This window comes from Nestor notabilis, unplaced genomic scaffold (genome assembly GCF_000696875.1).
Source record: "Nestor notabilis isolate BGI_N333 unplaced genomic scaffold, ASM69687v1 scaffold13234, whole genome shotgun sequence".
Lineage (NCBI taxonomy): Eukaryota > Metazoa > Chordata > Aves > Psittaciformes > Psittacidae > Nestor > Nestor notabilis.
In genome coordinates, this window is record NW_009924346.1 from 77416 (window position 1) to 89731 (window position 12316).

Below are 12316 nucleotides of genomic sequence, written 5' to 3' on the forward strand. Positions count from 1 at the left end.
CAGGCATGGTAGGACCATGAGAAGTGAAGCCCAGCGTAAGCAACCAAGGCTTTGCTCACCTTTAAGCCTGTCACACGGCCCATGAAGGTCTCTCTCATACATTTCATACCAACCAGCCCTTCTGCTGAGAAGGGTTTTTCTTTTTCCTATTTTGTGACTTGCTTCAAAACTTGGGGTGAATGTGAAGTTTCTGAACTGTATGCTTTCAGGGAAGAAGGGTAGGGGCAGATTTTAAGGTCAAAATCTGAGTGTTAAGTTATCCTTTAACAGAAACTTATTTCTGTACTAAGATGATAAAAAAGAATTCCTGCTTTGTTCTCCCCTAACCATTGCACAGATTTACCTCAAGCCTTTAAGGTTTGGCACATTTTCAGAACTTCAGCTGTTCAGTTCTTAACATCTCACCAGCAGTGTCATTCCCGACACCCCTCCAACAGCAGACCAGGAACTAATCCACCAAATGCTGACTGCTGGAAGACATGGGAGCCTTAGCCCTGGAGGTACATGGCCCTCGCCAGCCCCCCTGTTTTTCTGACAAGAAGCCTGCTATGAGATATTCCCTGTATTTTTAGCAGAGCACTCAAACCTGCCAAGGTTATAAATAACTGGGGTGGGGGTGGGCGGACGATGGCAGCGCTCGCCTACCTTCCTGCATCTGTACACGCCGTACCGGATAGCAGTAGCTCACTAAGTTGGCCTCCACTACAAAGTCCAGATGTCAAGTCAGGTTCGCTGGCTCACAGCTCTGCACCCTTCCCCCTTCTTCCTCTCCTCCAGCCAGGTGACTGCTGGAGGCCCCAGCAGTGCCTACACACATCCAGCTGGCAGAAGCACAAGAGAAAGGTAATTTCTTCTACCCTCCAGTTAGGAAGGGGCAATTTGGAGTTTCTTTTTCAGGTTCTCCATGAATAGCAAGTTCTGCAAGGCCAGTCTCCTGCAGTCCCCATCAGGATCTTTCTCCACCACATCTGTAAAAGAAGCAGCCACCATTAGTTGGGAAAAACTGTCCTTCACCTGACACTACTGCTCTTTCACTGACCACCCCAGAACACCATATGCACCAGCATATGCAGTGACATCTGGGCTGGACATCGGCACTTGCAGGAATTACGTTAGACCAAAGATGCTCAAACTTGATCATGTTCAGCAGTATGATTTTAGCTCATACTAAACATGTGACAATGCTCAGTTCATTCCTGTAGCAGAAATAAACAGTTGGGTTGAAACACCATCGAAACTGCCTGACCTTGCATTCCATGGTATAACCTCCCTGCCAGATTTGTACTTGTGCCCTTGAGCTATACATCACCTGTCCATAGCTGATCTTCTAGCATGAATGCAGTTTGCAATTAGAAATCCACTTATTCAAAAGCCTGAAGTCTCCATTCTGCCAGTTCCTGTGATCTAAACACATGTTCAGTGCTCCCTCCTGAAACTTGTGCTTGTGCTGCCTTTCAAATGGGGGAAAGAAAGAGGCAGGACCCAAGTTCAAACACATTCTGTGCTCTGAGCAATTAAGTCTTCTGATAAACCAGTAGTTTTTTCCCATTTTATGCAGCGTGTAAGGGAGGGTATGAAGCTGCTTCCAGCAGCTGTTATTTCAGGGGCCCTTAATAGGCCTGCAAAGTAAAAACCAGGATGCACGCAGGATGTCTGAGCAGGGGGAGCCTGGAAGAGCAAAGAGCCTGTGTGAGGATATCCTGTACGCACAAGCAGTGTGCTCAGAGCCCGGCTCATCAGCCCAAACACATGACTCATTCAGAGGGAGTGGGGCTATTTATACCGCAGGGAGAGCTTCATGATGGTGTTTCTATGCTCTCTCTACAAAAGGCAACAAGGGGGAGGTTACAAGATGACCACAAGCTCAGAAGCTAAGAGACTGATGTTGGCACTGTTTCCAATTGCCATGAGCATGGACCTTGAACTGCTGCCACTGAAAGGGAGGCACAGGGCACCAAAGTATCATTCAGGTCCTCACATAAAACTTACCTATGACACAACTCTACAGCACTTGCAAGGGGTGGGGAACTCCCTCAAAGGCAGCTGCTGAGGAATTAAAGGAACTGTTTCCTAGAAATGTTTAGGTATTCCCTCCCTCCCCCGGGAAAGATCAGGCTACATTAGGTCCAGCATGACACTAATGACAGACAGGACAAGGTGGATCCCAGCCTCTCTCTCCAACTGAAATGGCCCAGAACATTCACTGATGGCTAGTACTGTGACAGTGACTGAAGTAGTTCCTTCCACCACACTGGAAATGGTTTCTAATAGGGAACAGTTCTGTTCCAGCCCAAAGGCTGAAGGGCAGGGTCAGTCACATTCACATGATGAACTACAGCAGTCTGCACAGACATGACAGAGAAACAAACTGCAGCAGATTCGTAGATTGCTACTAAATGCTCATGGGATAACATTTTCTAGCCGACTACTCCTCACTGTGCTTTTGCCACAGCATAAGAAATGCAGATGCTTCAAGCTGACACCCAGAACTGTGACTTCTGGCCCTTAGGTATGGCAGCAGGCTTGCATGCTTGACCCCTTGTCATTTTTCCAAGCTGTGACAGTAGGTCGAATACATGACATGTCTTGCACATCTTTTCTGGAAGAGTCATGAAGCAGCAGCAAGCCCACAAGCTCAAAGCCATGATCCAGTCACAAAGCAGGTCTCTAGGGACCAACTTCACCAGCTGCAGCAGCGAGGAGGAGCCTGGTGCCTCCCTGTGATAGCTGTTTACCAGCAGTCCTACAACAATGAGCAAAGGGATAGCACAAGAAGCTGCTGTTTCAGGAAGCAGCTTTGGAAGTCCTTTTAAACTGCACTGGAATCGTACCTGACCAGGTGTGGAGCTGGGTAGTATTCTTTAAGGTTTCTGAATGGCTCCTGTAATAATTTCCCCTTCTCTACTATACACACAACATTGATCTTAACGTGACCCACCAGGATGTACCATGCAATTTTCATGCCAAAGCACTACATGTAGAGAAATGGCTATTACACTACCTACAGGCACAAAAAGAAGCTGCTAGCTCTGACATCCTCCTCCTTCCAAAATTAGCTCATTAATAACAAATTACGTAGACCCTCATGCTGAAAATACATTTAACACATTCCTGGGAAAGCTGTACTTGGTAACAGCAGTGTTAACTGCAGAGACAAGCAGATGCCTCAGAGCACACCATGTCGTGGGAAAAGTAAAGTTTTCAGCCCCACAAGGCACAACTCTTCCTTTCCAAGGGCACAGAGCTCTGCAGCCTGCAAGCATCCTAGCCTGGCTGTGTCAGCATCGCTTCCTGCCTGCTCCCTGTGGGAAGCCAACTCACCAAGAGCAAGAACAGTGAAGGAAACCAACCCAGGGAGTCACACAAGGTCCCCTCAGAATACATGGGAGGCTTCAGAGCTACAAAGCACACAGCATTATTTCCTCTTGTACTTCCAGCACACTCTGATACCTGACCCCCAATTTGTGCGGTTCCATCCTACCAGAACCCGTAAACAGCCTGTGTGGATGGAGGGTGCGCTGGGTGCAGCACAGAGTCATCTGCTGTCTTTGATAGGCTGTTCTTTCCATCAGCAGGAGGAAGTTAGTAGATGTGGCCGTGCTCCTCTTCCTCCTATCTTCAGCAATAATGAAACCCATGTGCTGCACGTGGTGTAAACGGGATGTACAAGCTGTGTATGTTATTACTGGTGTAATATGCAACATAACAGTACTTTCTGCAGCTTCGTAAGGTGGGTGGCTGGATGCTTAGGCAGAGAAAGGGGGCACATAATACATCTAGGGACTTCTATGGCTGGCGTGTGAGGACAGTCACACTTTGAAATGCATAGCTCTCAGTTTATGCTTTAGATACCTTGGTAATACAATGTGAGACAACTGAACCCTAAACTTGCAAGCAAGCAATGAATACACTTACTGTGCAAACCTCTGGTGTACGACACTAGGACATGCCTGCTGCCATCACAATTAGAGATGCTGCACGAAGACTGGTGTACACCACCGCCTCTTACCTCCCAGCCAAGACTGAGTCTCCAAAAGCTCTTCCGTCATGTCCTCCAGAAGACGCTCTGCAGGGACACTGATGAGCAAGGAGGAGATACAGGACAGAAGACCCTGGCGCACATACCTGTTGGAGAAAGACCGTTTGGAGCCTGCAGATTTGTGCTCTACCTTGATTTCCTCACCTCAGGGGTTCTCCAGTTTCAAATGTTTGTGACTAGGATGTGTTTTGCCATATTCCTACCGATCAGGAGTGGAATCATGCACCAGCTGGCACAGTGCTCACACACAGAGCCCCTGTCATGGGGTGGGGGCAGGGAGTCTAATGTAGTTGAGTCCTGGGCAAGTCTGAGACCAAACCAGAAACTGGATGTTTGCAGCATTTTGGCTGTGTGTCTTAAATTCTTTCCAGCGTTGAATGCTGGAATTGAATCAAAACTTCCCTGAGCTCCCTGAATAAACAGATGAAACTATCACATGGAGAGTTGATCAAGAAATTTGTTGTGCTTTCCGTACTTAATGACTGTACCTCCACACTAGGAGACAGTAGCCAGGTTCATATGTTGGCCTGACATTAAAGCTATGCCTTCATTTCATATTCTTGCATATTCAGGCTGGAGATCATACAGTTAATGTATTAAGTCACTGACATTCTCAGTCCGGTGCTAGCCTTGGACAAAGAGAAACCATGGCTGGAGACTGGCTGGCAGCTCATCTCTAAAAATTAAAGCACACAAGCAGAACTCACGAGTCAGTGTGGAAGCGCAGAGCCCAAACAAACTCCAGCAGTGCCTTTCCCATTGCAGCAACTGCCTGCAAAACAGGATGATGACAGAAACACTGAACATATTCACACCGCCCTACAGAACTGCACCTTGAGATGCACTGCTGTGAACATCAGGGTTACAATTAGCTTTATTTTACAGATGAGGAAACTTAGGCAGTAAAATGATGAGTCCAACCTCCCGCCCAAGTTGACAGTTTTTCTACCAGGAGCAGCACAGGATCATGCAGGGCTGTTGTGAATCCCTCACCTCTTCTCTGACCATCTTTTTCCCAGCCCTTTTCTCAACTCCCAGCACATGTGACTCAAACTTGCTGCCAGTCTCAGCGTGGCAGGCCCTGAGTTCCCAGGCTGGAAGCCTCTCCTGCTCTCTGCAAGCTCATGCAGCCTTTCTTACCATGGTGTTGACAGCCAAGTACATCAAGACTGCTAAAGTGTGGACCAATCTTCCAAGGACAAAGTGATCCTCCCCCAGGAGATCAAATGTTGTCAGAGGCCTGCAAGTGCAAGACACACAGTCCTGTAGCAGGGAGAAGGCTGTTCAGTGCATCTTTGGAGCAGTCACAGTGGTTATGCACGGCAAACTATCCCCCACAAGTCTGAATCCTTATGAAACAGTCATTAAAGTCATTCCTAGTTTAACACAGGCCACAGATGTTTGCTCTCATCTTTGCTCCCAGACCAGTAATACCCTCTACTCTTACAGAAGATACCATTTATTCTACTAACAGACTTTACTACTGAAAGCACTACTGCCATACTGGAGACAAACCATTAAGAGTGGTACGACAAGAACGTCGATTCTCATGGAATCAATTATTCAGCAATCTTTAGGTAAGCAACAACCTAAGTGATTAACAATGAACCATGTCCTATAACATGGTCTCAAGGACCAGTCCAGGTGTCAGGCCCAAACCTGAGAGAGAGTTAACTTTGGCTAAGACTGCAGTCTCCCCAAGGAGGAGGGTCAGCCAAGACAACTGGTTTAGTACTGCCAAAATCATCCGCCTCTGTACCTGCTGACAGGTTATTCATAATGGACTTTCTCTTCTGCAGGGTCTCACATACTCTTGCCCAAGCAGACTTCATAGGCTAAGTCCAAGAGACCACAAACCCCTCCTCTCTAAGCTTTATGGATGAACCAGGCATCAGTGTAGTGTCACTGGACTCCCACACAGCTTCTGGGCTTTAGGCTGCTGCTCTGAGGCAAGGAGAGCAAGTAGAAAGGTTCGCAGCTGCCATACCCATGTCCCAACATGCTCACACTCACCTGTCAAAGTGCTGAATCAACGGAAAAAAGAAGTGCCCGGCAACAGAATTGAATTCATTTGGGCTGGAAGCCAGTTCCACTTGAGACTGACCCTGTCCAAGAGAAAAATGAAGTCTAGACACAAGATGCAGCAACCGACACTTCACATCACTGTTGAGACTACAGGTTCCTTGCAGTTCTCCTGCTGTCAGCCACTGCCTGCTTGTACGCCTACAACTACTAGTTTCCAGATTGGATGGATCACTTCCCACTTCAGATCCTCTCACGCATGTAAGTATTTCAGTACAATGTAACTCAGTACTGCTGGGTTAAAGATAAGAAACAAGAACATGCAAGTGATAAACGACTTTTGGCAAGCAAGTTTTCCGGGAAGAACCACAGGGGAGTTCTGGGAACTAGGAAACCAGCATCCATTTATCTCCCTGAAAATAGGAAGGCTAAGATAGTCCAGTCCAGAGGGAGCTAGTCTGATGAAGGAGGCTCTGGGATCTGTGAGGTGCAGCCACAGCTCCCTGCAGCGGCCAGACAACCTCAGAACAAGCATGGAACAGCAGCAACTATCCCTCAGTGCAAGGCAAGCAGTTCAAGGTTTATTTTCCTCTTCCTGCTGGGAGAAGACTACAAGAGTTGGTACTTTGCACTGATTCAGCCAGGTACCAAGATACCTTTATATTTGAAGTTTCACATCCTTTCCTTTGGGCTGTGCCCAATTTCACAGGTATTGTGCTCTTTCCAGATATAAAACTACAGCAACTCCCAGCATCCCTATTTTTGCTGGATTTCACATGGGTTTGCTTGTGCCCTGGCCTCACCGTAGCAAATCTCCGAGTCTTGCTTTTGATCCTCTCATCAACAATTCTTCTCCAGTCCTTAGAGCTGTCACTTCCAGGAAGGAGCTGGATACAAGGTTTTGGGCCACCAGAATGCTTGGTCTTCCCATGAGATTTGGGATAGGACAGTTCCTGAGCTGCCAAAACCAATACCTAGATGAAAAAGATGGACATTCTGTTAAATAAGGGTAATCTCTGTGCTAGAGAACAATAAAAACAGTTACCTGCACCCAAACTGCTAGGAACAGCAAGGCAGAAAGGCACAGCAGGCTTTGAATGCAGAACAGCAAGGTGAGTGACCCCAGCCAGCCAGCTGGCTTCGAGGTACTGACCAAGCACTCAGTCCCTTAGCCCTGAAACAGAACAGGGGCTCCTTCTTCAGACACTGCAAGTGAAATGACATAGGAGTCCAGGCAGATTGCTGTCTTTCAGAGAGTGAAGATGCAACAGACCAAGGACATGTTAGGAAACAGTGGCTTCTCCCGGGCAAATGACCATCCTGTGTTTTGCATTCTGTGGGGAAGGATCACTGTATAACTGGACTGTAGCAGGGTTACAAATGAGAGGGGAATGCCATGCACAAGTAAGAGATTTCCATGCCTCTGCTTCCTCCTCCAAGGAACAAAAGGTAACCCCATTACCCCTCAGGGAAACAGCACTGGTACAAAGACATAAGGGAAGCGGGAAATGAAAAGAAGAGCACTTACATCAAGAATGTCCATGCGCTGACGAAGACTGTAGTTCAGAGAGTAGAACTGGGAGGTCAAGTACTTTGCTACCTGTACAGAAAAATCAAGGCACAATGAACAAAACCCCAGGCTGGAAACAGCCATCCCACTAATTCTAAATGCACTCCACTACAGGAGGAGTCCTGCTTCCTGTTAGTCAACAGCAAGCGTCCAAGAGAAGGGGAGAGACATACTGTGCAAACAGGAAATTCAGACACTTCCACTTCTAGATTCTCCCAAAGGAAGTAAATGACAAATGGGACTTTGCCATTCTTCTCTCCTTCTAGACAGAGGTACCTAACAACTGCCACAGCAGCTTTGGCACTTTGAAGGAGACCTTTCTGCAGCTTTTAACACTTAAAGGGGCTTATATGAAAGGTGGAGACAGACTTATCAGAGCCTGTACTGACAGAACAAGGGGTACAGGTTTTAAACTGACAGAGCTAGATTAGACAAGCCTTTTTTAGAGAAGCCCTTTGCACCTTAGCTTCCCTTTATGCGAAATAATCTCTCCTTCAGTGCAATAGGTCCTTATTTAATTTGCTTTGTCAGATATACGAACAGCCTCCAAACAGTTCCTCACATCTGTTATAGCTCTGACAGAGTTTTCTCCTTCCTGTTGTTTCAGTCATCCATTGCAGATTCTTCAGTGCATAGACCATCACTGCATAAATGCTGCTAGACATGGACTAGGATTCTACCACACCCTGGTAGCTGCTTCTAGCAAGCTAGCAAGAGACTTCAGCTGCTTAAATTTTTGCCTGTGCCTCAACTGGAAAAAGGAAAGCAGTAAGAGGGACTCACAGGTATCGGATCTGTGGTTAAAACAGCTACTTGAGCTCTCTGTCGGAGCTCCACAAAGCCTTCAATACAGGTCTTCTCCTCCAGATGCAATAATATCTTTGCCAGCTCCACACTAACCTGTTAAAAACATGCACAAAAGAATCAAAACACTGCAGGTGTTTGGTTTTCCCACAGGATTTACACACCATTCCTAATGTTCAAGCAAAGACAGTGAGGGTATGGAATATAGTCAACATGTCCATTACTTAGGAGGGAGAGAAAACATGCTAAGCTAAATGCCATCAAGATTTCTCAAAACACTGAACAAAATCTTATGCCACCTTCTTTGTCCACATTCATTTTGGCTTTATAGGCAAGTGATGGCATCATGATATAGGAGGACTTGTCACTGTAACTGATGGGTTAAAGGGTACATCTGAAGCCCATTCAGCTCAGTATCACGTCTGATAAGCAGCAGCTGACTGCATGCTCTTTACCAGACTACACCAGTTCCTCTTCTCAGCTGGCAGAGGCGGTTTCTCTGCCACCTTCAAGTGTTCACAAGTGGTGGTGAGCACTCATTACACTGGTGACCTTGTCCCAGGTCCCTCTCACCTGAGCTTTTTATCTTCACCAATACAATCCAACTGCTCCCTCCAGAAGACACTATGCTCATAGAAGCCAATAGTGGAAGTCCATTTGATTTTACCTCCCTTTTTGTTGGGAAGTAACAAATTCAATTTGCATTCAAAAATCAATTCAATCCAAAATTAAAATCTGAGGAATTCATGGCTGCTCTGTGCTGCATTTCTTATGTTTTTTTCTGCCCAGCACAAAGCATGAAGCTCCCTCTCCTTCCTCACATTGCTGGCAAGCTTTACCTGCAATGCATTTCATTTGCAGCACTGGAGCTGTTAAATGCCACACTGCTGCCTGAACCTCTGCCTGCTGCTTTGTCCCTTTGTGCTCTGTAGACTCACCTCCAAAGCAACTATCTCCTTCTATTTCCCTTCCCAATTTGAAAGCTTTAAATCCAGGTATACATTAGCCTGGCCTGCTGCTATGTTGGCATGTTTAGTCTCCTCCCAAGGGTAAAGGGATAATCCTGTATTGCAGCCCACTGGGAAAATTCAGCTTGTACTACTTCACCTCTCTTGTTGCCTCTGGATTCTTTCGAACCAAGCTCTCAAGAGCCTTGATTGTAGCTTCCCATTTGTCCATATCTTCCGATCCTGTCAGGACTGAAGGTAAAAGACAAACAAAAGCTATTAATGGAATGGCTGTGCTTGGGTATATACCCCCGGCTTTCTTCTGCCATTAGTGTGTCTTGTTACAGGCAGGGATCACTGACCCACTGCACAACCAGCATTTGGAACTAAAGTGGAATTACTCACAATTACTTGAGCCCAGATTACTGAAATCCTACAGCTCAGAAAAAAATAAGCCTACACAGGGATCACTCTCCTAAAAGCAGTAAGAAGCAGATAAATACTCAGCCCAAAATCTGCTACCTTCAATACAGTCTCGGATATACACAGGAGCCTTAATCTTTACTTCTTTATCCTCTGACATGTCGTAAGGGATGAGGTCATCATCACTGTGTGAGAAATGAAAGCAGGAGTTAGTCTATTGGGTACAGATGTTCTTCCTTTCTCCACCTATCCACAGAAAAGGGAAAGAACCAGCACATATATTGTCATAACACTGCCATCTCTTGCATCATCCCACAGCACTGTTGAAGCCTAGTCTGAAAGGGTTCCTTAGGCAGTCCTATCAGTTACACCAAAGCTCAGTGAAAGAGTAGTTCTGTGACCGTATCTGGAACTGGATCTCCTGGTCAAGTGCAGGAATGAGGCAGGTGACCGAAAGACCAGAACCTGATCCTTGAGATTTCTTCATATATTGGTAACGTGACAGAATAAGGCAGGACCACTATGAGAATGGTTAAATATGTCCATAATTCCAGAAAATGTATTAGATATATGTCAAATCAATAGAATGGTTGTACACGGCGTGGGCTTTGCTAAAAAATATTGACTAGCGCACTTGTGTGTAATTTCCTACACAAAGTCCTGCTCTGCTGCACGCCACAAGGAGGTCAGCACAAGATTTGCCAAGAGGTGCACCTACCAATAGCTCCCTTCTCCCCATGTCTGCTCTTAAGACTTGCAATTTATTTTCCATTTCCTAGCAGTTTCTTGCCCTGTACCTGTCAAGCTCAGTATCCACCTCCTCATCTGGCATTGCAGGAGCTGCCGTGTGTGATTTATCATTACTTTCCAATACCAGTGGTAATGCAGCGTCTGCTTTATCAACAAGAAGTATTAAAACCAATACAGCAACAGTTCTTACGAGCAAGAAACTACCCACGCCATCAACCCTTGCTGCCTGAACAGAATGGTGAATAATTACTTCTGCTGCAGTCTCCCACCTAGCTTGACTGACACAAGGAACAAAGTCCTGGGAAAGAGAATTGGGTGATGGGAGAAGAAGAGCAGAATATCTTATCAAAAGAACAATAAATAACAAAAATAGTTAGCTAATTTGCTGTGCTCCCATGCAGTAACCTGGGCCTAGGACTACTAAGGAAAGACTCATCTGTGATAACTGGATCACGCTGGCCTGCCCCATATTTAAAGCTGTGAATGAAACAACAAATGCAGAATAAACACATTTAATCATGGCTAGTAGAGTGAATACAGTAAGTAAGAACAGAAAGGCCCATCTGATTCTACCCAGGGGTATAAAGGACCCCTGGAGCACGGTTTCACCATGTTCAGCTATCCAACAAGCAATTTTAATACATATTACCATTCTGGTTATGAATTTAACGTAACTACACTGCACTGTAAGAACAAGGTGCATTATAACGCTTAAGAATATATATATGACACCTTGAATACTGTATACAGTTTTAGTGTGTGACTCAAAGAGGTACGGAGAAGGCAAACAGATGTCATGGAGATGAATAGTAGCAATCTCTTACTTATCTGGAAGGCTGGGGACAGCACAGAACGGTGGAGACTGCACCAGGAGGGACTTCAATTCTCTTACTTCATCATCTTCTTCATACTAGACAGTGAGAGTAACTGTTACTGAACTCTGTTTGATTGCAAATATGCCCAGCATTCAACACTTCACCCTTCTACTGCGTGCCAGTGAAGACTGAATCACAGGCAGATGAACCCACACAAATCCCACTTGTTTCCATCACTCTGCTGCCAGCAGTAATGTATTTATGCTGTAAAGCAGTCTGTGCCACATACAATCTTTGCCCCTATCTAACAGTAGCACCTGATCAGACCTTGCTTGAATATTATTGCAATCTTTAAAACACTTAATAAATAGCAATGTGACATGAGGGATGACGCAAGGTTTTAAAGAATTAATGTAATTTAATCGCATAAGTCTTATAAACTCTCCTGGAAATAGCAGAGCATGTATCCCCATGTCAGTCTTGAAAATCTGAAACTCAGAGGCTATTTGCTATAGAGTTGCTTTTTTGTAAGCAGATCTCCTCTCTTTTTGAGATTGCTGCCGCCTTTCCTTATTTCTAAAGGATAAGTGTTAGAACTTGCCAGAATGCCCTGGATCACCTGGCTTAAAGCTTTTATCTCCTCTACACCCTACACACCAGACATAAATTCCATTATAACCTTCACCTGAAACTTCAGGACAGGCCCATCAGTGTTTATTTTTGCACTAATGCTCTCCGCCACAATCATGCCCAGACGCCGTATTTGTGGCAGGCTGCTGTCCAAGTGGCATTTCACGCCCTCCATCATGCTTGTGAGAAGCTCTGAAAACAAAACCAACAAACTGTGCATGAAACAGTGACAGAAAAGCATCCACCTTTATGCTCCCTGAGAAGGCTGCTCACCACCCAGCCACTGGCAGGAAGGCAGGAAAAGGCCGCGGCAACG

General features: G+C 45.8%; 1 protein-coding gene across 1 annotated transcript in view; it reads right to left on the minus strand.

Moving 5' to 3' along the window:
• Positions 1-520: 520 nt before the first annotated feature.
• The window catches only part of TELO2 (telomere maintenance 2), a gene marked incomplete at its 5' end in the record, with an annotated part of 17320 nt that continues 5524 nt past the window's right edge, over positions 521-12316 (minus strand). The window contains 13 exons of the mRNA XM_010012569.1: positions 521-968; positions 4010-4125; positions 4747-4811; positions 5180-5279; positions 6053-6144; positions 6865-7035; positions 7590-7661; positions 8415-8531; positions 9543-9634; positions 9905-9990; positions 10603-10740; positions 11380-11465; positions 12056-12192. Coding sequence (XP_010010871.1) covers positions 865-968; positions 4010-4125; positions 4747-4811; positions 5180-5279; positions 6053-6144; positions 6865-7035; positions 7590-7661; positions 8415-8531; positions 9543-9634; positions 9905-9990; positions 10603-10740; positions 11380-11465; positions 12056-12192 — 1376 coding nt within the window. The remainder of the gene's footprint in view (positions 969-4009; positions 4126-4746; positions 4812-5179; positions 5280-6052; positions 6145-6864; positions 7036-7589; positions 7662-8414; positions 8532-9542; positions 9635-9904; positions 9991-10602; positions 10741-11379; positions 11466-12055; positions 12193-12316) is intronic.